This window comes from Pinus tabuliformis, chromosome 3_1 (assembly GCF_031772625.1).
Source record: "Pinus tabuliformis cultivar Carrire ecotype Pingquan chromosome 3_1, CPIR1, whole genome shotgun sequence".
Lineage (NCBI taxonomy): Eukaryota > Viridiplantae > Streptophyta > Pinopsida > Pinales > Pinaceae > Pinus > Pinus tabuliformis.
Window position 1 is genome coordinate 224,100,181 of NC_142301.1, and position 22,144 is coordinate 224,122,324.

A 22,144-nucleotide genomic window follows, 5' to 3' on the forward strand; every position below is an offset into this window, starting at 1 on the left:
AGAAGCATGTAAGACCTCTGATTTAGGTTTGCTTGTTCATATTTTTCCCATTCTCAGTTTCTACTAGTTGGATTAAGCTTGAACACACAGAGCATAAGACTGAGTAAGACATGGGGTTTCCTAGTTTCGACACAGGTTCATGGTTTGACCAGAGCTTCTCTTACAGACGGATTGTATTTTCTGTCCAAGCTTAATTGGCCAAAAGTTACAACCAAGCACAGAGAAGACATACACATGACTCACCAAGCACTATCATGTCACAAGACTCATGTACTTTAGCCACATTCTTATTCAAAAATCAGAACACAGTATAGGCACAACACTTATGTGCATAGCGAAAACAATAGGAAAACTCACACGAAATGGAAAAACAAGACAAGGAAATGAGTACACAACAAGTAAACAAAACCAGAAGATAGGAAAGGAAAATGGCTAAAGCAAACATGATGAAAATAAGAAAACCATGATGGATTACGAGTGCAAGGAAGGAAAACTAAGATGCAACTAATCGTACTCCTATCCTAACAGCTAAAAGGTTTGGAATATGAGACATGAAATTTCCAATGAAGCCACCATAGTCGTTCCCAACCTGCAGCCAAAAAGATACAAGCGATGAAAACAAATAACAAATACTGTGCAACATAAAATACAAAAGCTTGAAAATCATGCACACGAAAAGGAAGGTCTTACCTATGGGCAGAAAAATGTGTCATGACTGCCCAATACACATGCTTACCCTTTCGATGGATAATATTATTCAACAAACCTCGGAAGCCTCTTGCGAGTGTGTGTTCATTTGCAACAAGCTTGTTCGTGAGCGCAAGGAAGGATTGAAGCTTGTTGCCTGCAACATGGCTCGCCGAGTAAGATTGTTCTAGCCATTGAGCGGTTGGATTGTGAAATTCAAAATGGTTATTTGGAAGGTCTCGTGACCTGTGAAAAGATGGCTTTTGGATTGGAGAGATGGCATCACAAGGGGAATCTTGTACAGAAAAATAAATCTCATCATTCTCATCAGTCATGCCAAGACAATGAGGACTTGCCATAACCATCAACGCAAGCTGAAGTGCCTCACCTGCTTGACAAAATTTTGAGGAGAAAGATGCTAAACAGTGAATATCAGAGAGAATGAAGTAACTGTCGTTGAATGCAATGTTGGCAAAATGATGAGTTGCATGAAAATCACCCAAGATGGGGGAATGATCAGATGAGTTTGTTGAGACAACAGATTCCCAATTTTCAATGAACAAAGAAAAATTCATTTGAACAATATTGTGAATGTGTTGAACAACAGAAGCAAGTTAGTTTTGAGCTAAACATAACGGACCACCCCCCTCCAACTGGTGAAAAATTACACAGGCATCATGGTCATCACAGGAATGTAAAAGGGATGCCAGTGCTATGTATGTGTGAAACCAGTTAGGGCGTGGTGAAATGAAAGGAACTTGATTCACATGATAGATTGTGCGCTCATCATCACACAAGGGAATTGTTGGTGTGATGAGTGAGCATATTTGAAGTACAAGATTCACAAGGAGATTGAGGAGCTTATCATGAGACGGAAAATCTGATAAGTATGATTGCAGGTAAAGACAATATTTGAGATTATCAACTTCATAATTCCATGATTTCATGAGGGATGGACATTCCCATCCTGAGTTTGATGCAAGATATGTGCATGAAGACAGATGCTCTGTGACAGATTTGTGAATTCGGTCAGAAGTGAAACTTTGAAAAATTGAGAGATCACATCAAGAATACCAAACAATTTTTACATTGAACTCGCGTCGAGTGCAACCATGCAGATAGATGGATTGTGTGTGGGAAACCAGATCAGATTGAGTTCTGGGGGCTTACCAGAGTTGTGAGGTCCTGACATAACCATCAATGGACGTTGAAGTACCTTGACTCCCTGGCATGTCCCGGATCTTTCCAAAATTGTAGAATCATATTTTGAAGCTCGAACCAGATCGTGCATGGCTTGAGGGTGGCTACTGTTGCTGATTTCATAATTTCTCTCAGGATGGCAGCCATCTTTGTCATAGGTTGCACTAGATTTTTCAGCTTCAACAAGCTGACTTGAATGGTTGCCTTCATGCAAGAGAAGAGATGATGGGGAATGTTGTAGATCTAACCCAAGAATAATATAGATCAGATACAAAAATACGAGATAATGCAAATAAACCCAAAGATAATATGAAATGATACTTTATTGATCAACCCTTAAGGTAGGGCAACACCATACATTCACTCCTTAAGGAAGGAGAACACTCCACAAGCCATATGCCTGTTCATACAAGAATACTTATCTTCATATCCCTCCATGTGGAGTCTCTAGCCTCTATATAGGCCTCATACATACAATACCATGCATCATTACCATGGTTCCCTCATACCATCAACTAATACCATGGGCCCATTACATTATTATTAACTACTTGTGGTCCCTTACATGACATGGGTTCACCACCTTATCCCATTATTACATTATTACCTTGGGTACCTCCCTTGGTACCCCATATTATCCCCCCTAGGTACATAACATTCCACCCCCCTAAGCATGTTTCGTCCCCGAAACATGGGAAGAACACAAATAATAAGATCTACTCAAAAGAGTAGTCCACTGATACCATGCACGTGCATCTAGCCATCCCAGAGAAAGGTGAACCCTCGATCTCGCTGGTGCCTCGCTCGCTTGATATGGAAGTTGACCATGGCAGCTCTTCTGTGTTGATGTGTAGTAGGTGGATCTAGGCTCCTTGCTATCCATCATACGGGGTTTGTTGTCCTTGTGGCTAGTTGGTTGCCATCTTGTTGGTTGTTTTCTTGCGGGGTGATGTGGGTGATGATATGTTGAAGTTTTAACCCACGGTGTCTTTTTCTTTAATTCACCTTGCTGTGGTGCCTGTTGTCGTGGCTTCTTTTCTAATATGACTTCAACTACTGAGCCCTCCTCAGATGTGTCAGCACATGTTACATTTTCTGCTTCAACCTCTGTTTGTGTTTGATTATCTATCATTACTAGCTCATCATCAGACTCTGGAACATCTTCTGCTTCAGCCTCCTTGGACTCTACCTGCTGATTAATGGAAATATCCTGTAATGTAATTTTCTTCTTTTTATACCAGAGCTTCAGGAATTTCTTCTGCACATAAATATTTATAGTGCCCGCTGATTCCATCCAAGGGTATCCCAAAACAACATCCATGTTATCCATATCTGAAGCATAAAAATCACCATGAAACACATACTTATCCATAGAAAGTTTCAAATCCTTATATATTTGAACATCCTTATCATCAACTTGTGTATGTTCAATTTGTTTTGCTAGGAATTGCAATTTTTTTGCCAAATTAACACTGATAAAATTATGTTTACAACTAGGATTGATAGAAACAATGATCTTCTCTTTCTGAATCAATCCATGAATATGCAATAAGGATATACCTGTAGCAATTAACCCCTTATGTGTCTCATTCTCCTTTTTTCTAGCCCGAGACCATTTGTCCAAAAAGACTTTTTCAAATTTTGCATCTGAAAGGTCAACTGCTTTTGGTTAAGTGAAGAATACCATCTGTCAGCCTCTTCTGTCAAATTAAACCATACTGCAGTTTTCCAACATATCCCATATTTGGAATTTATTCTTTGTATGAATTCTTCAATAGTAGGGCCATCATCTCTTCCTGTAAACTTTTCCATGAAGAGGGTTTGAGAAAGATTCACTAACTTGGCGAAAATTTGAAATGGCCACAAATCTGTCAATATTTCTCAGAATCTCTATTATAACCTGTTTTTGGAAATGGAACAACCATTCTGCATCTGCCCATGTGATGGAAATCTTGATCCAGGCACTTGAAATTCCAGATCTGCGCTGCTACTCTCCCGCCGTCACCCAAAATTTCTGCAAAAAGAGCTGATTTTAATTTAGCGATATCTCCGTCATCCGGACTCCGATTCGACTGATTTTTTTTTTTTTGAAATCATGTGTTTTTTCACAAAGATTCCAGATCTACAATTAGATCTTGCAGATCTGGCACCAAGACTTCTAGATCTGCGCCGCAAACTCGCTGTCCTGAAAATTGTCTGCAACCCCACTGATTTTTAAATCAGCGATATCTCCTTCATCCAGACTCCGATTCAATTGATTTTTTTTTTGAATTTGGGTATTTTTTTACAAGGAATACAGATCTGCAATTAGATTCTGCAGATCTGGCACCAAAACGTACAGATCTGATCTGAAAATTCGTCGCCCCAGAAACCCTGCAAAAATGAAAAAAAATCTCCACGGTTTGCCCAAGAAAGTGCTCCGATACCACTTGTTGTAGCTCTGATACCACTTGTTGTAGATCTGATCCAAAAGATATATGAGAATAGAAATAACCCAAGAATAACAAGATAGAAATAGATAGAAATGCTTCTTTACCATGGTTCCCTCATACCATCAACTAATACCATGGGCCCATTACATTATTATTAACTACTTGTGGTCCCTTACATGACATGGGTTAACCACCTTATCCCATTATTACATTATTACCTTGGGTACCTCCCTTGGTACCCCATATTATCCCCCCTAGGTACATAACAGGGAATGGGAACTATGCTCTATGATTAAACTATTTTGAACTTCATCATGGATAGCCTCACTGCCTTCTGTCAATTGAGGAGATAACTCATCGAATCAAGAAGCAAGAGAACATGGAGTATCTCTGATGCATGTGGATGCATTGTGAATGGTAGGAAACACATCCAAGTGAGGTGAAGAGGAAGTTTCAATATGAACATCTTCTTTGACCAGAGGAAATTCTAGATCTGAGTTAGAGTATTCATGATAAAATGGAAGATCACATGATGTGCTTGGGCATTCGTCATGGCATATGGAAGCATGGGAGTGATGATTGCCCAAGACTAGTGGTTGATCGAAAGAATTAATTATACAAGATATTTCACCGAGATTAGCATATTGAGAATTTTTAGAGAATGGAAGCCAATTGTTTTGATGCAAACAATTTTGAATCAAAGAGGGGGAATTGATAGTGTCTTCACCTTTCTACTCCTCTTCCATTGTAATGTGACTGCCTTGTGCCTGATCACAATTTGAGCCAACAGCTTGAGAATTGAGGGAATGCACACAACTGGTTGGTGAAACATATTGATCAAGCGAGTCATGGTACAAGGAGTCATGGCTTGTGAATGATGGACGATGGCAATGAGGTGGATCAACTTTGAGAATTAAGTTGTGAATGGTGATGTCCTCTTGCGGAATGGAGGAGTGAGTCTTGGCTTTAGGCTTTTTGAGCCATTTTAGAACTTCTTCCATGGAAACGGGAGACAGATGAGAAGATAGGTTGGGGACATGCCAAGCAAATTCGTTAATTTTGTAATCACCACAAGGGGGTACCCACCTTGGGACCAAAAAAGGAGGAGGACAAGAAACAAACAGGGTGTTGGGCTCCTCCTCTACAATCTAAGGTGCCTCATGATTCGCAAGAGTTTGGGAAGCAAAATAATCGAGAGGTTCAGGTTCACCATATGAAGAGACACGAACCAAGCGCTCGAACTCTTGTTTAAAGAAATCCCAGTTCAAATCTTCTTCCATAATTTCATAGAAAAGGTGAAGAAATCGATAGGAAAATTTCTCAGTTGATTCATTAGGCTCCATTCTTAATAGGTTGATTCTTCCACAAACATCTTAATAGTTATTCTTACTGAAGGCCCGATGGATCTCCTTAAGGAAAGGGAGAAGGGAATGGACGGAAGCAAGTGGCAAGGTATGACACCATCGATTAACATGACCTTCAAGGATTAGGAAGAAAAGCACACAAGAAGACTATTCATTGTCGATTTCACAAGGTTGGAAAAATTGAAGAAAATCATAAATGTGCTTGGATATGGACGTTTCGTCCGCACCGTCAAACTTTATTTGGGACAAGTGAATGAGAAGCTCATCGGGGAGTGAAATTTGATCAAGGGAAAATTTGGAGAAACACCTCTGGGGCATGATTGGTGTATGAGCCATTTTAGATAAGAGATTCAAACCAAATGCAACAGGCTCAACTTGTCATTTGGCCCTCCTTCTAGCACCATTTTGTTGACGGTGCTGGGCCTGCCAACAAAGGGGATCTCCTCGGTATGAAGTCCCAACTATACCTCACACTGTTTGGTGTAGGAATTCCATTCGGTACGATGGCCCGGTTGCCATTATATTAGAGATTTGCCTTAGCTCTTGTTGTTCAACACATGAGAGTGGTATGCTTGTAAATTCAAGAAAGCGAGGCGAGAATGCATGGTGAGTGCGTAATGTAACTCTGTGTTCGGTTCTCTTACTGTCAAAAGGGGGAAAGTAAAGTGAGCCTCTTGATGAGAGGGAATAGTCCCAAATTAGGAAGAAACACATGCGAACAACAACAAGGGTCTATCCACCATCTAGCGGAATAGTCCACAGCGGATGCGACAATCATGAAAACCAAAGTTCAAGGGAAAATACGTACATCATCTAATAGAGCAGTTCACACGGGGGTAACGATCATTAAAATTGAGAAAAAAACAAATATGGTGTGTCTAATGTCCGACGGAGTAGTCCACACGGACGAGATAGCAGTGATAAACAATACAACATATCTTCAACAACATGAGTACTAAAACAACCAAAGTAGTTCAACTATCTTAATACAGGTTAAACAAACACGCATTACAAACGTTTAAAGAATAGTCTTACAAATGGATACAAAACATGTGTGAAAACGTGATGGCCTGAGACAGGGTTTTGAATTAAGCAAAAGATCCAACACACATATGTACACCATACATCACTAGTCCCAGTAGTGGGACGTTGGAGTCACTACTCGCTCCTCAAAGAATAGACTACAAACTCTCAACGCTATGAGGGAGGAGCCAAGGTAAAAAAGTCTTTTGCTTATATAATGAGGGGGTATATATAGCCAAGGGGAGTAACTAACCCTTATGACTCTTCGACTTCCCTCATGACTGTTTGAATTCCTATGAATTTTCAACTTTACATGACTCTTCAACTTCATATGTGGGTCTCTTAGACTTCCACTTTACATTACATTGATTACAGCAAATGTGGCCCACAGTAGTGATGTGGCCAAGATAACTCGTGACCCAACTCGACATGACATTGATGACATGTACTAACTGAATGTGGTGTCAGTGTTGAGCTGTTGTGCTGTTGAGTGGTGGTGTGCTCTTGGTGTAACATGTCTTCACCTCCGCATGGCAAAGTGTCTGGGGTATTCAATGGTCTTTGTCTTTGCTTAATGGTGCATGTGTATGTGTCCCTTTCGCTCATTGCTCGATGTGCTTCGTGCGTTCGTTCAACTACGAGCAAGTCTTCTAACATGTGCCTCTTCTCCATCTCGTTCGTTGTCACGCCATGTTTAATCAATGTACATGTTCCTGCAATCACTCATGATGAGACAACATCAAATCCAAAAATATCCTAGTCTAACATGATGCATTGTTTTCCGTTTCAGTGCAGGTGACCGGGAGAGGAACAAGGCACTGAAACTGCGCAGAGCACAGCTCAAGCCAAGATGCAGGCTCCCGAGCAATGTTAGGAAAAACTGCGTAGATGTCAATGGGAGGAAGATTTGCGCAATCTGAGACAACATTGACAGTTGCAGGGAAAAACCTAGCTGGGAGGTAGAATTGCGCAGTTTCCGGGAGGATGGCTAGGCAGGGTGTCGGGGAACAGTTGGGCCAATTTGCGCAATTTTCAAGGGGAGCACTGGGCAGGTCATCCAGCTGGGATCTGCGCAGTTTCTTCGGGGAAGACAGTGCAGGCAACAGGAAGCACTAGCAAGAAAAGCTGTAAATTTTCCAGAGGAGGATAAGATCACGCTGCAGGAGATGCTAATCAACATTGCACAATTCTGGGAGATAGTTTGGGCCCGGACATAACTGTGCAATTTTTAGGATGATTGCAGAGTGAGACAGAAGGTCCAGTGAGAGACAAATATGTGCAACATTATGAGTGAGAGAAGAGTAGGCCGACAGGGAATCCTGCCTATCAGATCTGTGCAATTTATGGGCTGATTGCAGAGCGGGGTAGAGTGGCAGGTGACCGACAACTCTGCACAATTTCTGGGTTGATTGCAAAGCAGGCCAGAAGGGCAGGTGACAAACAACTTTGCACAATTTCTAGGTTGATTGGAGAGCAGTCCAGAAGGGCAGCTGATAGACCAATCTGCGCAATTTTTGGGTTGATGACAGAGCAGGTCAGTAAGGAAGCCTGCCTGTTAGATCTGCACAATTTCTAGGGACAATAGAGTGACACGCAACAATGGCCTATCCCACATGTATGTGCAGTTTCTGCAAGCAATGCAAGGTAGTCAGGTTGGACAAGTTCTGTGCAATTTTGGAGATCAGTGTAGCATTGGTTCACAGCTCAAGGCATTTTTATGGCTGGCCAGTGGGAGGCTTAATGGGAGATCTTACGGGAAAATCAAACTAGATCAGGTTTTGCGACAACTTCTGCGCACTTCTGGGAGACAGTCAGCTGCATTCTAAAATGTTTTGTGGCTATGGTTTATCTTACCTCTCTCATTGTATCAAAATTATTAATGCACTCGTCTCAGTGAAGAACGATCAAAGAAATAACTAAAGAAACCTTGGTCACCTTGCCAATGGTTTCAAGTTCTGAAGGGTTTGACCCTCACCTCCTCCACCTAATCTCGATATCAATGTTTTCAATGCACTATTTGTTGTGGTTTGAGGTTCCAACACTCTAAGCTGGTTTTATTTATGAAGAAATAAGATGATGTCATGAAAATTGCAATTCATGCCACTAATCCTAGGCAATAACTATTAGGCTAGTGAAGGGAGGCATGATCGGAAATTTTATGGGCTCATGGCCCTCATCGCACTCTTTGAATTTATAGGTGGATAGAAACTAGGGACTCATAATTGAAGGACAACTTTTTGTTTCCTTTTGTATCACCCTCCTCCCACATCTACCCAAGTAACTGGTCAACTGGGGTAAACATGTGATAAGAGGCCACTATGATATGATTTGACCACCAAAGTCACATTAAGGAAATGCAACCAATGGAAACACACCATCCATACCTTCAACATTAGCATTAGGACGCTCGGGAAGCATCCCAACCTTTCTGCCAACCAGCCCTTAGGTCCTACTAAGATTTTGGATCACTTGTCCCCTAGACGCTCCCATGTTATCGGCTTGCCAGCGTCCAGGAGGCTCTAGACGCTCTCATGACAAGGCATTCCAGCATCTAGGGAATATTTTGCTCAGTGTTGTGCCTGTGTCCACAGGATTTGATACACTTTTTCAGGCCCAGAGCCCAGGTCACTGCCTAGAATTGACTGACACCTTCATAACAATAAGATAACAAGGAAACGACGGACAATTAAAATTACTTGAACAAGACCTGGATTGGAATCCTAATAGCCAGGATAGACATTCCGTCAAACATATCACGAATATGTAATCTATAGGAGTAAATAACATATCTAAGCATAGGGGTCTCATACTTAGCTGAGAATCGCTAAGAAGCATTGATGCCTCAACACATTAACTGCCATTTCATCCATTAGGTCATAGATACATTATTAATTCATTTACAAGTAGAAACATGATGAAAGCCATACATAGTTATTGTGATAAAACATATACATAACCATCATGATAACAACATAAATACCAAGGAAATCACAACCATATAATCCACGCATAAGCTAGTATAATATTCATAGAAATACAAGGAGAAATAACTTCATATTGATGATGCAAAATCCTAACTCGGGATGGGACTTCCACGTTCCACCCGACCGTACAATGGTTGAGCCAAATCTCTCTTCAGTCATTCACCCCTGTGCCATATTCCAAGCATGAGTGTTGGATTTCATAGAACACATCAATCCAAAACCATCCAGGGCTTCTAGAGGCCATCCACCTCAACCCATCAAACATTGATTCCACCTCATGATCGGACATCACAAAACCATCATCAAATTGGTCTCTATCCAAGCCTTCCATGGCTCACGAGAATTTGTCCAACCAAGGCTTCCAGGACTAGTAAATCAGCCCACATCATATTTCGGGCTTCCAGATCGTTTGTCCAACTAGGGCTTCCATGATTAGTAACTCAACCCATCAAGGGCTTCCAAATTGTTTTTCCAACCAAGGCTTCCAGCACTAGTAACTCACCCTAAGATAAGGAAGCATGAGAACCAACCAAAACAAACAACGAAATAAATTCACAAATACCATCACTATCTAGGAAATGGCAAGGCTAGGCAAATCCATTGTCAATCCTTGCCATCCTCCATGCCAATGACAGATCATGACCAATAAACCACATGCATATGCAAAGCATGGGAAAAATAGTGAGGAAAACATACATGCAACTTTGTACCTGCAAGCAAATCTCATTGTAGTTGTTGATCCCGATGTCATCTTGTGCTTTCCTGTTCTTCCTTTGCCTTCTTTCTCCAAAACTCCAAGTATTTTACACTCTTCAAGAGTGCTCCAAGAAAACTCTAAGTATCCGAGAGTATGAGTGAGAGAGAGAGAATAATGAGAGAGCTCCAAAACTGAACTAACAAAAGTCTGTGTGTTGATCCTCGTAAGCCTTTTTATGAACGAGGCCTCTATTTTCTTCATTTTCCATAATTTTCCTTCATTTTCTTCCTCACATGCAACCTGTGATCTTTCACCTCCCTTTTCTCCTAATTTCCATTATTTTCGTAAATAAATGTGCCAAAAATGCCATTTTTCCTTTTCCAAAGCCTTAGCCATTGCCTTCGATTGTTTTCTTAGCCATTAATAACCAAATGAACACCAACACTAGGATTCCAACATTCAGCTTGGAATAAGTGTCCCATCAATCGTGGTTATTATTTTGCCTTTATTAACTTTTATTACATGGAATTGTCACCAGGGTTGTTACATAACCCTCCCCCTTTGGGGAACACCGTCCTCGGTGTTCAACAACACCTATAACCACAAAACAACTGTAAGCAAAATATACTGTCGATGGAGCTTTATAACTTAGCTCGTTGCAGTGTTTACAATGATCAACCTGCTGAGAAGCAAACCAACATGAAAATAGAACATCATAATGGCATGACACCCATACCGCTTATTGGAGCTTTATAACATAGCTCATGGCAGTATTTACATCCATATACATATGTACATATACCAAACATCACAAAAAACATGTACCAAAACATATACCAAGACATATACCAAAACTGCTTTGCCTCAACCGGCAAACAATGAAGGATACATTGCTCGCATCTGATCTGACATCTCCCATGTAGCTTCATGGGGACAAAGTGTTTCCATTTCACTTTAACTTGCTCGATTGCTTAGTTCCGGAGCATGAGCACCTTTTTCTGCAATATACACTGAGGCTTTGGCTAGAATTCTCCATCTAGATCCACCTACAATATAGACCAGTCAATCACATGATCAACATTTTTAACATACTTCTTAAGTAATGACACATGGAAAACATCATGGAATTTCATTGTTGGAGGCAGTGAAATTCGATAGGCTACTGGCCCAATTCTCTCAATAATACTGAAGGGTCCACAAAACCCTGGTTCCAACTTGGCACGTGATCCAATCCGTAAGGAACTCTTCTACGATTTGATGCACAAGTACACCTATTCCCCGACCTGGAACTCCTTGAATAATCTATTTCAATCTGCATAACCATTCTACCTACCTTGTGTTGCCTTTAATTTTTTCTTGAATACCTGCATTTCATGTTCCATGTCCGCCACCATGTCCGGTCCAATCAACACCCTATTAACTATATCACTCCAACTGATAGGAGTATTGCATCTCTGCCCATACGAATCCTTAAACAAACTCATCCTCAAAGATGATTGATACTCATTGTTGTAGGTGAACTTTACTAGTGGAAGATAGTCTTCCCACTTTCACTACTGATGCATAACATACATCCTCAATATGTCCTTGAATATCCTATTGACCCTCTCTGTCTGTCCATCTGTCTACGGATGATAAGTTGTACTGAAGGCCAACTCTCTACCCAAACCTACAAACAACTCCTTCCAAAACTGAGAAGTGAACTTTGCATCCCTATCTAACACAATATTCTTTGGAACACCATGTAATTTGACCACATCTCTAATGAATACTTGTGCTACATTGCTAGTTGAGAATGTAGAGTTCGCTGGAATGAAGTGCGCAACCTTTGTCAACCTGTCCATAATAACCATGATGGAGTCATGTTGTCTTATTGTCCTCCACAAACCTATGATGAAGTCCATGGAAATGACTTCCCATTTCTATTCTGGAATCGTAATCAGTTGTATCAATTCACCTAGATGCTTACATTATTCCTTCACACACTGACAATCAAAACACCTAGCCACATACTCTGCTACATCCTTCTTCAGATTCATCCAATAATAAAATTTCTTCACTGTTGTCATTGTCTTTTGATAACCTAGGTGGCCTAAATATGGTTTCGCATGAAAATATCTCAAGGTAACCTACTTAAGCTCACTGTTATCTGACACATATATCCTATCTCTGAATCTAACTAATCTGTTTGTTGTAAGGCCATAGTCCACATCTTGTGCACCTACACCTGTACATGTACTTGTACCACTACCTATACCTATATGACTACATGTACCTGTACCACCACATGTACCTATGCTTTGTTGTAACCTGTGCATAATCTCCATATACCTGACTTGCTGACCTGTCTTCAAAATCTTATCCTGTAAGTCTGTCCCATAAGAGCTCATAGCTGCTAAGTGATTTACCTATATCTGCCTGCTAAGAGCATCTTCCACCCTGTTCTCTTTACCTCGGATATATCTAATGTCGAAATCGAACTCACTAATCGTGGCCAACCACCGAGCTTACCTACCATTCAGATTCGGTTGGTCAAATAGATATCACAAACCTCTATGATCACTTATCAACACAAATATCCTGCCCAGATGGTAGTGTCTCCACATCTTCAATGGATGTATGGTTGTTACCAACTCGATATCATGTGTGGGGTAGCTTTTCTCATCCTCATTCAATTTTTGCAACTCATAGCATACCACTTGTCCATCCTACATAAGGACTCCACCAAGTCCTTTCTTGCAGGAATATGTGCATACTACAAACTCTTTGTCTGGATCTGCAATCTTTAACATTAGTGCATGTGTCAACAACAGCTTAAGTTACTCAAAACTTTCCTCACACTCCTTTGTCCATTCAAACTTCTTACATTTCTTCTGCAATGATGTAATAAGATAAGAGATATGGGAGAATTTCATGATGAACCTCCTATAATAACCTGCAAACCCCATGAGAGACCTCACCTCATCTACATTCCTCAGAGCTACCCACTCCATGATGGCCCTCATCTTCTATGGATCTACTGCAATGCCCTCATTGGAGACAATATGCCCCAAGTAATGTATCTCAGTCTGAAAGGAACTGTACTTGTTGAATTTAGCATACAACTGATGCTCTCTCAACAACCTCAACAATGTTGCTAATTCTCAGCATGCTCTTCCTCATTTTTAGAATATACCAATATGTCATCAATGAACACAATAAAAAACTTATCCAAGTACGGACAAAACACATTATTATCAACAACATAAATGTAGCTGGAGCATTAGTCAAACCGAATGGAACTAGAACAAACTCATAATGCCCATACCTAGTTCGAAAACCTATCTTGTAAATGCCCCCCTCTTTGATGCGTACCTGGTGATATATGGATCTCAAATTAATCTTCTAGAACATTGCCACTCCTTTCAACTGATCAAACATGTCATCAATCCTCGACAACGGATACATGTTCTTGATAGTCACTTTGTTCAACTGCCTGTAGTCAATGCATAATCTGAGAGTACAATCTTTCTTCTTCACAAACAAGATCGGTGCGCCCCATGGTGATACACTTGGCCTAATGTATCCCTTGTCCAACATTTCCTTCAATTGTAGCTTCAACTCTACCAACTTTGTACTCATCCTATAAGGTGATTTTGGTGTCGGAGCTGCCCATGGCACCAACTCAATAGAAAATTCTACCTCGCTGTGCGTGGAAACTTTGTAATGTCCTCAAGAAATACATCCTGAAACTATTGTAGAACTGGGTACCTGCTCAAAACATTTGCAACCTCGACTCCCTTACCTTTTTCACTACAAATGTGCACTACGAATAACATACACCCTTTCCTGCGACTGCACTTTGCCTGCATAGTTGTTACCATCCTAATTGATGTGGCTTTCTTCTTTCCCTGTAATACTCTCGGTTCTGCATTGTCATCCAAGCACTTAATGGCATTGTCACAACAATCCACCTTGGCTCTATCAAGGTACAACCAATCCATGCCCAACAACATATTGTATGATCCCAACGGTAATACATTCAAATGTGCTATGGTAGGCATACCATTCAAATCAAATGCACAAGCTCTTACCCAATGATGAACTCTCTTCTTTGTACATGTAGCCAACTGCACTAAACAAGATTATGCATGCAATTCCTTACTCAAACCATACTTATCCACCAAGTCAGGACTAACATAGCTATAATTAGATCTAGGGTCAATCAAAATAGAATTAACTTGATCACAAAGTTGAACGTCCATCTCAATGATAAATGTCTGATGGTCTGCCTATTTATTATCCAATGCTACATAAATACGAGGAACGCTCTCACCAAATGCCCCAACAGTTTGTGCCTCTCGCACACTATATATTTGAGGCCTACCACCCTGATTATGTGGACAATCTCTCCTGTGATGATCTTTGCCACGAGTCTAACACTCTATAGGCTTCCAGCCTGCATACTTATTCTATTCTTTTGATCAAAATCCTTGTCCTATGTCATATGTATTGAAATTCTTTGATGGCATTGCATTCTCTTTATTACCTGTGCCCTGAGGTCTTACTCGCTTCTTGTCCCATTTTCCTTTGTTCTTTGCATTACCTTTCTAGTCTGGTTTAGTCTTGGATATGCGCTTTAATTGTTCATAGCAATGCTTTTTCTTCCGGATGGCCTCCTCCAATGATCTAGGCTCATCGAACTCAATTATGTCTTTGAATGCAACTGGTAACCCACTAGTGAATCTCTTAATCATGGACTTCTCCTCCTTGAGGTAAGGCACATACCTTAGTAGCTCCATGAATTATCTAGTGTACTCATCATCTGTCATAGATCCCTTCTTTAACTCATAGAATTATTTTTCCCTGTCATCATAGTATCTCTCTGATCAATACTTCTTCTTCAATAATCGTTCAAACTCATTCCATGTCAAGTCTTCCTCATGTATACCTCTCACATCCTTCACATCTTCCCACCAAATGTCTGCTTTACCTTTGAGACTAAATGGAGCTACTATGGCTTTCATGTTCTCTGAATAGTCATGCAACTTGAAGAACTTCCTCATACCAAGCAACCATGCCTCTGCATTTTGCAATTTATTCACCTCTCTATCAAATGTAGGTGGCTTTGCTTTCTTAAACTCATTCGTCAAATACCCCTTACTGCTCCTCCTGTAAGGATGATAACGATATTGATCATCATGCCTGTCATAACCAGAGCTATAATGGTACATGTGTTTATCCCCTCTCCTATCCGGAGTGTCCAACAATCTGCCATCTTTGACCGTGTCATCTCTATCTAACATGTGACCACCATGCGACCTACTGCCATATACCCCATTAGTTTTGTCCTCCTGCTCATGGTTGATATGAAGTGGTCCCTATCGCTGCAAATCTAACAAAATCTGAAGTATCATTGCATTTACCTCTGCTAGCTTCTCCTGTGCCTGTATGATTATGTCATTATCTGCCTTACAACTCCTTATTTCTTCCTTTAAGCTTCTAAGTGTATCTGCCAAATTGGAACAATTCCCAACACCATACTGCTCATCTGATTTATATGGAGAGTCTTTGTAGTCTACCATCTTGCTAGCCATTTGCTATTTCTTCATGCAAGGTATATCATGTCAGCTAAACCAATGTACCTTAGTATATCTCGGGGAGTATACCTTGTCTGCAAGATAAACAAATCACCATGAAACATGTATAACATAATCATGACAACATATAAAACATAGCATGTCATGAGCATATAACCATGCAACCATCATTCTAGCTAGGTTCTAGTCATTAATGCATGACCTTTTCAGCCACACATACCACGACCTCATGCATGACAACTACCATTACATCATTGTACACTTGACCACAAGAAAACATTAACATGCACAAGCAATGCGTAATCCACCACACACACGCATAAACACATATAATCAAGCATAAACGAACAATACTTATACCCAAGCCTACAATAATGATACATGTAACCAAGCATACAAGAATGTAACCAAACATACAAGAATGATACATGTAAGCGACATATAGCGACATGTAATGAGTCATCCACTCATGACAATGCATCCCATAACAACATTATCAACTTCCACATGACAACATCATTACAACCATGATCAACACCATGCAAATGCAACAAGCACATAGAATACAAGCATAAGAGACACACATGCAACCAACATGAATGTATGAACATCACACTTAGCCCATCCATTATGAAGGGTCAACCATGCTTTGATACCACTCTGTAACACCCTCCTCCCACACCTAACCAAGTAACCATCCAACCAGGGTAAACGTGCGACGAGAGGCCACTATGATATGATTCGACCTCCTAAGTCACGTTAAGGAAGTGGAATCGATGCAAACACACCATAAAAACCTTCAACATTAGCATTAGGACCCTCAAGAACTATCCCAACCTTTCTGCCAACCATCCCCTGGGTCCCACTGAGATTTTGGACTAATTGACCCCCGGACGCTTCCATGCTATAGGCCTGTCAGTTTCCAACAGGCTCTGGATGCTCTCATGACAAGGCATGCCAGTGTCTAAGGACTATTTTGCTCAGTGTTGCGTCAGCATTCCCGAAATTTGAGCCACTTTTTCAGGCCCAGAGCCCAAGCCACTACCTAGAATTGAATGGCACCTTCAGAATAGTAAGATAACAAGGAAATGGTAGTACAATTACAATTACTTGAACAAGACTGAGACTGGACCCCTACTAACCATGACATGAATTTTATTAAACATATCACGAATATGTAATCTACAGGAGTAAATAACATATCTAAGCATAGGGGTCTAATACTTAGTTGAGAATCACTAAGAAGCATTGATGCTTCAACACATTAACTTCCATTTCATCCATTAGGTCATAGATACATTGTTCATTCATTTAAAAGTAGAAACATGATGAGAGCCATACATAGCTACTGTCCTAAACATATACATAACCAACATGATAACAATGGAAATACCAAGGAAATCACAACCATATAGTCCACACATAAACCAATATATTACTCATAGAAATACAAGGATAAATAACCTCATATTGATAATGCAAGATCCAAACCTGGGATGGGACTTCCATGTTCCACTCAACCGTAGAATGGTTGAGCCAAATATCTCTTCAACCATTCACCCTCGTTCCATATTCTAAGCATGAATGTGGGATCTCATAGAACACATCAAACCAAAACCATCTAGGGCTTATAAAGGTCATCTACCTCAACCCATCAAATAATGATTTCACCGCATGGTCGAACATCACAAAGCCATCATTAGATTGGTCTTTATCCAAGCCTTCCAGGGCTCAAGAGCATTTGTCCAACGAAGGCCTCCGGGACTAGTAACTTAACCCACAGCTTATTCCGAGCTTCCAAAGCATTTTTCCAACCAAGGCTTCCAGGACTAGTAACTCAACCTACCAAGGGCTTCCAGAGCATTTGTCCAACCAAGGTTTCCAAGACTAGTAACTCAACCCAAGCTATGGAAACATGAGGAATAACCAAAGCAAAACAAAGAAATTAATCCAAAATGACCATGGTTATCTAGGACAAGCCAAGGCTAGGCAAATCCACTGTCAATCCCAGCCATCCTCCTTGTCATTGACAGATCATGACCAATAAATCACAGGCATATGTCGTGCATGCCAAAATTAATGAGAAAAACATACATGCAACTCGGTACCTACAAGAAACACCTATTGTAATTGTTGGTTCCGATGTCCTCTTGTGCTTTCATGTTCTTCCTTTGCCTTCTTGCTCCAAAACTCCAAGTATGCCACACTTTCCAAGAGTGCTCCAAGAAAAATCCAAGTATCCAAGAGTATCGGAGAGAGGGAATAATGAGAGAGCTACAAAACTAAACTAAAAAAATTTTGTATGCTGATCCTCATAAGCCTTTTTGTGAACGAGGCCTCTATTTTCTTCATTTTCCATTATTTTCCTTCATTTTCCTCCTCACATACAACCTGTGATCTTTCACCTCCCTTTTCTCCTAATTTCCATTATTTTCATAAATAATTGTGCCAAAAATGCCATTTTGCCTTTCTAAAGCCTTAGCCATTGCCTTTGCCAATTTCCTTATCCATTAATAACCAAATGGACACCCACACTAGGATGTATTGCCCAACATTCAACTTGGAAAAAGTGTCCCATCAACCGTGGTTATTATTTTGCCTTTATTAACTTTTATTACATCGAATTTTCACCAGGGCTATTATACCTTCTATGGGAAGGGTTATTTCTCTACTCTTTGAAAATAAAGCATATTGAGAACTAATTTTTTGAAGTGGGCCATATTTTATGGGGGCCCAAAGGTTGTATATAAATTAATGAATTCCATATTTGAACCCAGAAACTGATGGTCCATTAGTTGTTCTTGTTTGAGTTAAATCACCATATTTCCCTACTCACTTTTGAAATGAGAACACCTTTAAGAATATTGGAAATGCTATGAGTCGTTGTATCAATTGGGTAGAACCACGAGAAGGTATGCAATCTTGTGCCATGATTTGTACAAAAGTGGATCTTGATAAGGGACTCTCGATAGCAATAAATCTCCAACTAGATAATTGGAGTCATTGTCAAGAAGTGGGTTATGTTCAACTACCATTTACATGTAAGAATTGTCATGAAGATGGAAATTTTGCCTAAATATTCCCAAAAGCGAAAGAAATCCAAGAAAATACCAAGGAAGGAGAATAGTGGCAACAACCAAAAAGAAGAAAGGGTGCCCCCAACAAACACACCCCTAAGGACACATGAAGGAAATGGATTGGGACCTAAAGGCCCTCCCTCTCTAAAGAAATTAGCTACCAAACTTAAAGAATTCTCCTTTAGCAAGACCAAAGATCTGGTAGGGAACAAATTTGACACAATTTAACAAGATAACTTGGCTTCTAATGTTTTATTTCTCACAACTTTGGATATTGCCTTTGGAAACCAAAGATTATTGAAAAAAATATTGAATTCATAAAATATTGCAATATATTTTCTAAAGTCCTAAATTTATTCTTAAATTTGTATAAATTGTGTTGCACTTGAAATTCAATTTTTTTGAAAGTTAGGAAAAGCTATGGTTTCTTCAATAAAATGTCAATTTCAAGAAAACTCATTCATTCCTACATTTATTTTACCTATTATGGATGTCAAAATTTGTGAAGAAAGCTTAAATATTAATATTAAACCTTTTATTTTTCATTTTTATATATACTTTTCATTCCAAGGAAAAAACGAGGAATTCTTTGAAAATCTAGAACAAACCATGCACTTTAATAAACATTGTGAATTCTATGACAAGCAAGTACATTATTCTTTGGGAATTATTTTGACTTGGCTGTCTTATAGTGATATGTACTCTAAGGTCGTCTTTATGCTCTATTAGTTTCCTTGTAGTTATCCTCTCAATGAACACAATGTTAAATGAATAAACATCACTTTTGTTTGTAAGTTGGTAGGTTTTCAGGTACTATGGATCTAAATAACATGTTGTTCCTTTAACTTGTGTGGAAATATGAGTTCCGCTAATATCTTCTAGAGCAAGCTTGGAAAATCCAAAAATCATTACTTTACCCCTAAAATCTTTCATGAGTAAAATGTTGAAGTATTTCATGTTTATTTGGATAACTATCTTATCAACAAGGAAGAAATTAAAGGTTCACCACAAGGAAAATTCTTTATAGCATAGGTTTTTAGTGTTACAAATTGGGCAAAATTATCAAAAAAATTCCATTACAACCTTCATTATTTGTAGTTGAGTTTTTAACGGATTTTCCCTGTAACTAAAATATTATGGGAACACAAAGGTTTCAACAAATGCTTTTCTATTCTAGTGCTTGTAATGTCAACATGAATTGGTGCATATCAATGTACAACACATTGGGGCTTACCTAAACCTACAAAGCAAGGGTTTTAGTACAATTATTATAAACAATAGTCCTAATTTTTGTTACATGGTGCACCACTCCTCTTATAAGTATGGTGTGTCGGCTCCAATTTTAACATGTGCACCAAAGGGATGTGAAAAATTTGACCATGAATTTTCAAGGTCAAAATGAGTTTGATAAGCAATTTATTTTTTCCTGACATATATTCATTTTTTTCACAAATTTAACTTTATCTTTGTAGGCTTTAAAGAAAACGATGTAAAGAGATGTCATTTTGGTGTTGGATTTGAAGGTTACAAGAATGTTGAGGCAAGCCTAGCAGTGAATGAATTTCTAAAACTGGCATTTTAATGCACTAGTTATTCTAGACAAGAAAGATGAACATGAGGAAAACCATTGAAAAATTCCATGTTAATATTAACCCCAATATATGGCGGACATAAATAAGCTAGCTAATGTTCTAGAAGAAGAAATTTCAATGCACAAGAGTAAAAAGATTTGAAAAATGCATTCCCTTCGGTTCACACCTTAGCTTTATCTATACCTTCCTCTTAATTTTGTAAGGTCGGATAATTTATGTTATCATAAAAAAGAAATGCATAGAATTCCATCGGTTGTTATTGGTCTGCCATAGGGGGAACTAGACCAATAAAAGATATTTAGAATCTTCAAATTGTATGTCCAAAAAACTATTAATCAGTTGCTTTTGCCACAATTTAGACTACACCAAACTAACATGCAAAAACCTACCATATCTGAAAGAAGTAACCTCTTGGCTGAGAAGTACATAACAAGGCATAATTCTATGAACAATGACAATTGGAAGGAGATTCCGCCTAAATTGGAGGAGGAGGACCAATATCATCATCTGATAGAGTGAATGCAAGGTGAGCTAACCTATCTTCTAGGATTGATACTTTGTCATCCAATTTCTAAAAAAAAATGTAGAACCATGTCAATACACAACAGTAGCTCTTGCCGAGTCTCTAAACATGCCACTAGAAGTTGCCCAAATACAATTTTGATTTTCCAATCAAGTTCAATTGTTTGCATATATTGATCTAGAAAGACTTGGTATTGCTTGTTTCATGAATCCAACTGAGAGTTTCAATTTCCACACCTTGATAAGGATAAGTCTTCAATTAGAACACACTTCCTTTTCCAAATGTTAAATTATGCTGTGAATTTCCATGGAGTTAGACCCATTGTATCTAGCCATGGAACGTGGAGCCTCCACCTCGGCTCGCGACTTCAAAGATGGTTGACCTGTCCTAGTGTCCCTCCTAGAGGGAGGTTTATGTCGAACCATTCTTACTAAGAGGGAAAACATAAGACCAACTAACCCATGCAAGAAGAGCGAAAACTTATGCACTCTTTAATTAAATTTTAATTACTTATCAAATAGCTAAAGAACTATTCATTTAATTATCATGTATGTGTCCGTTTGAACTTGCAAACTTTCATGCACCATATGTGTTAGTATACTAATATGAAATTGTTAATGAGGTTGTAGTATTCTACAAGAATGTCCTAGAGCAAGATATTAAATTTCTTTCACAAATCACCAAACAAATAAACCATAGTTGCAATCAAAACCACACTTGCAGAATTGGAATGGCACACTTCTACCTAGTGGGCTTAAGAATCTTATTGTTGTAACCCCAACATAGGTAGAATTACTAATTTAAGTTGCAAGAAATAAATATCACTCCTCTAATTAGGGGGCTTGGGAAGCTTATTGTTGTAAAGCCCAAAATGGATAAAACACACTACACAAGCATCAAGAAGGTGACTTGCTCAAGAATTAAATGATTTCGAATCTTGTAACAAGGATGCACATGAGATACAATACTAACAAGCTGAGATATAA

At 39.3% G+C, this 22,144-nt stretch overlaps 1 protein-coding gene across 1 annotated transcript in view; it reads left to right on the forward strand.

The window, feature by feature from the left end:
• The first annotated feature begins 7,690 nt into the window (after positions 1-7,690).
• Positions 7,691-22,144, forward strand: part of LOC149186606 (RPA-interacting protein A) — a 328,511-nt gene continuing 314,057 nt past the window's right edge. Inside the window, exons 1-3 of the mRNA XM_089409394.1 lie at positions 7,691-7,805; positions 8,065-8,240; positions 8,332-8,481. Of these exons, the coding sequence (XP_089265520.1) occupies positions 7,691-7,805; positions 8,065-8,240; positions 8,332-8,481 (441 nt within the window). The remainder of the gene's footprint in view (positions 7,806-8,064; positions 8,241-8,331; positions 8,482-22,144) is intronic.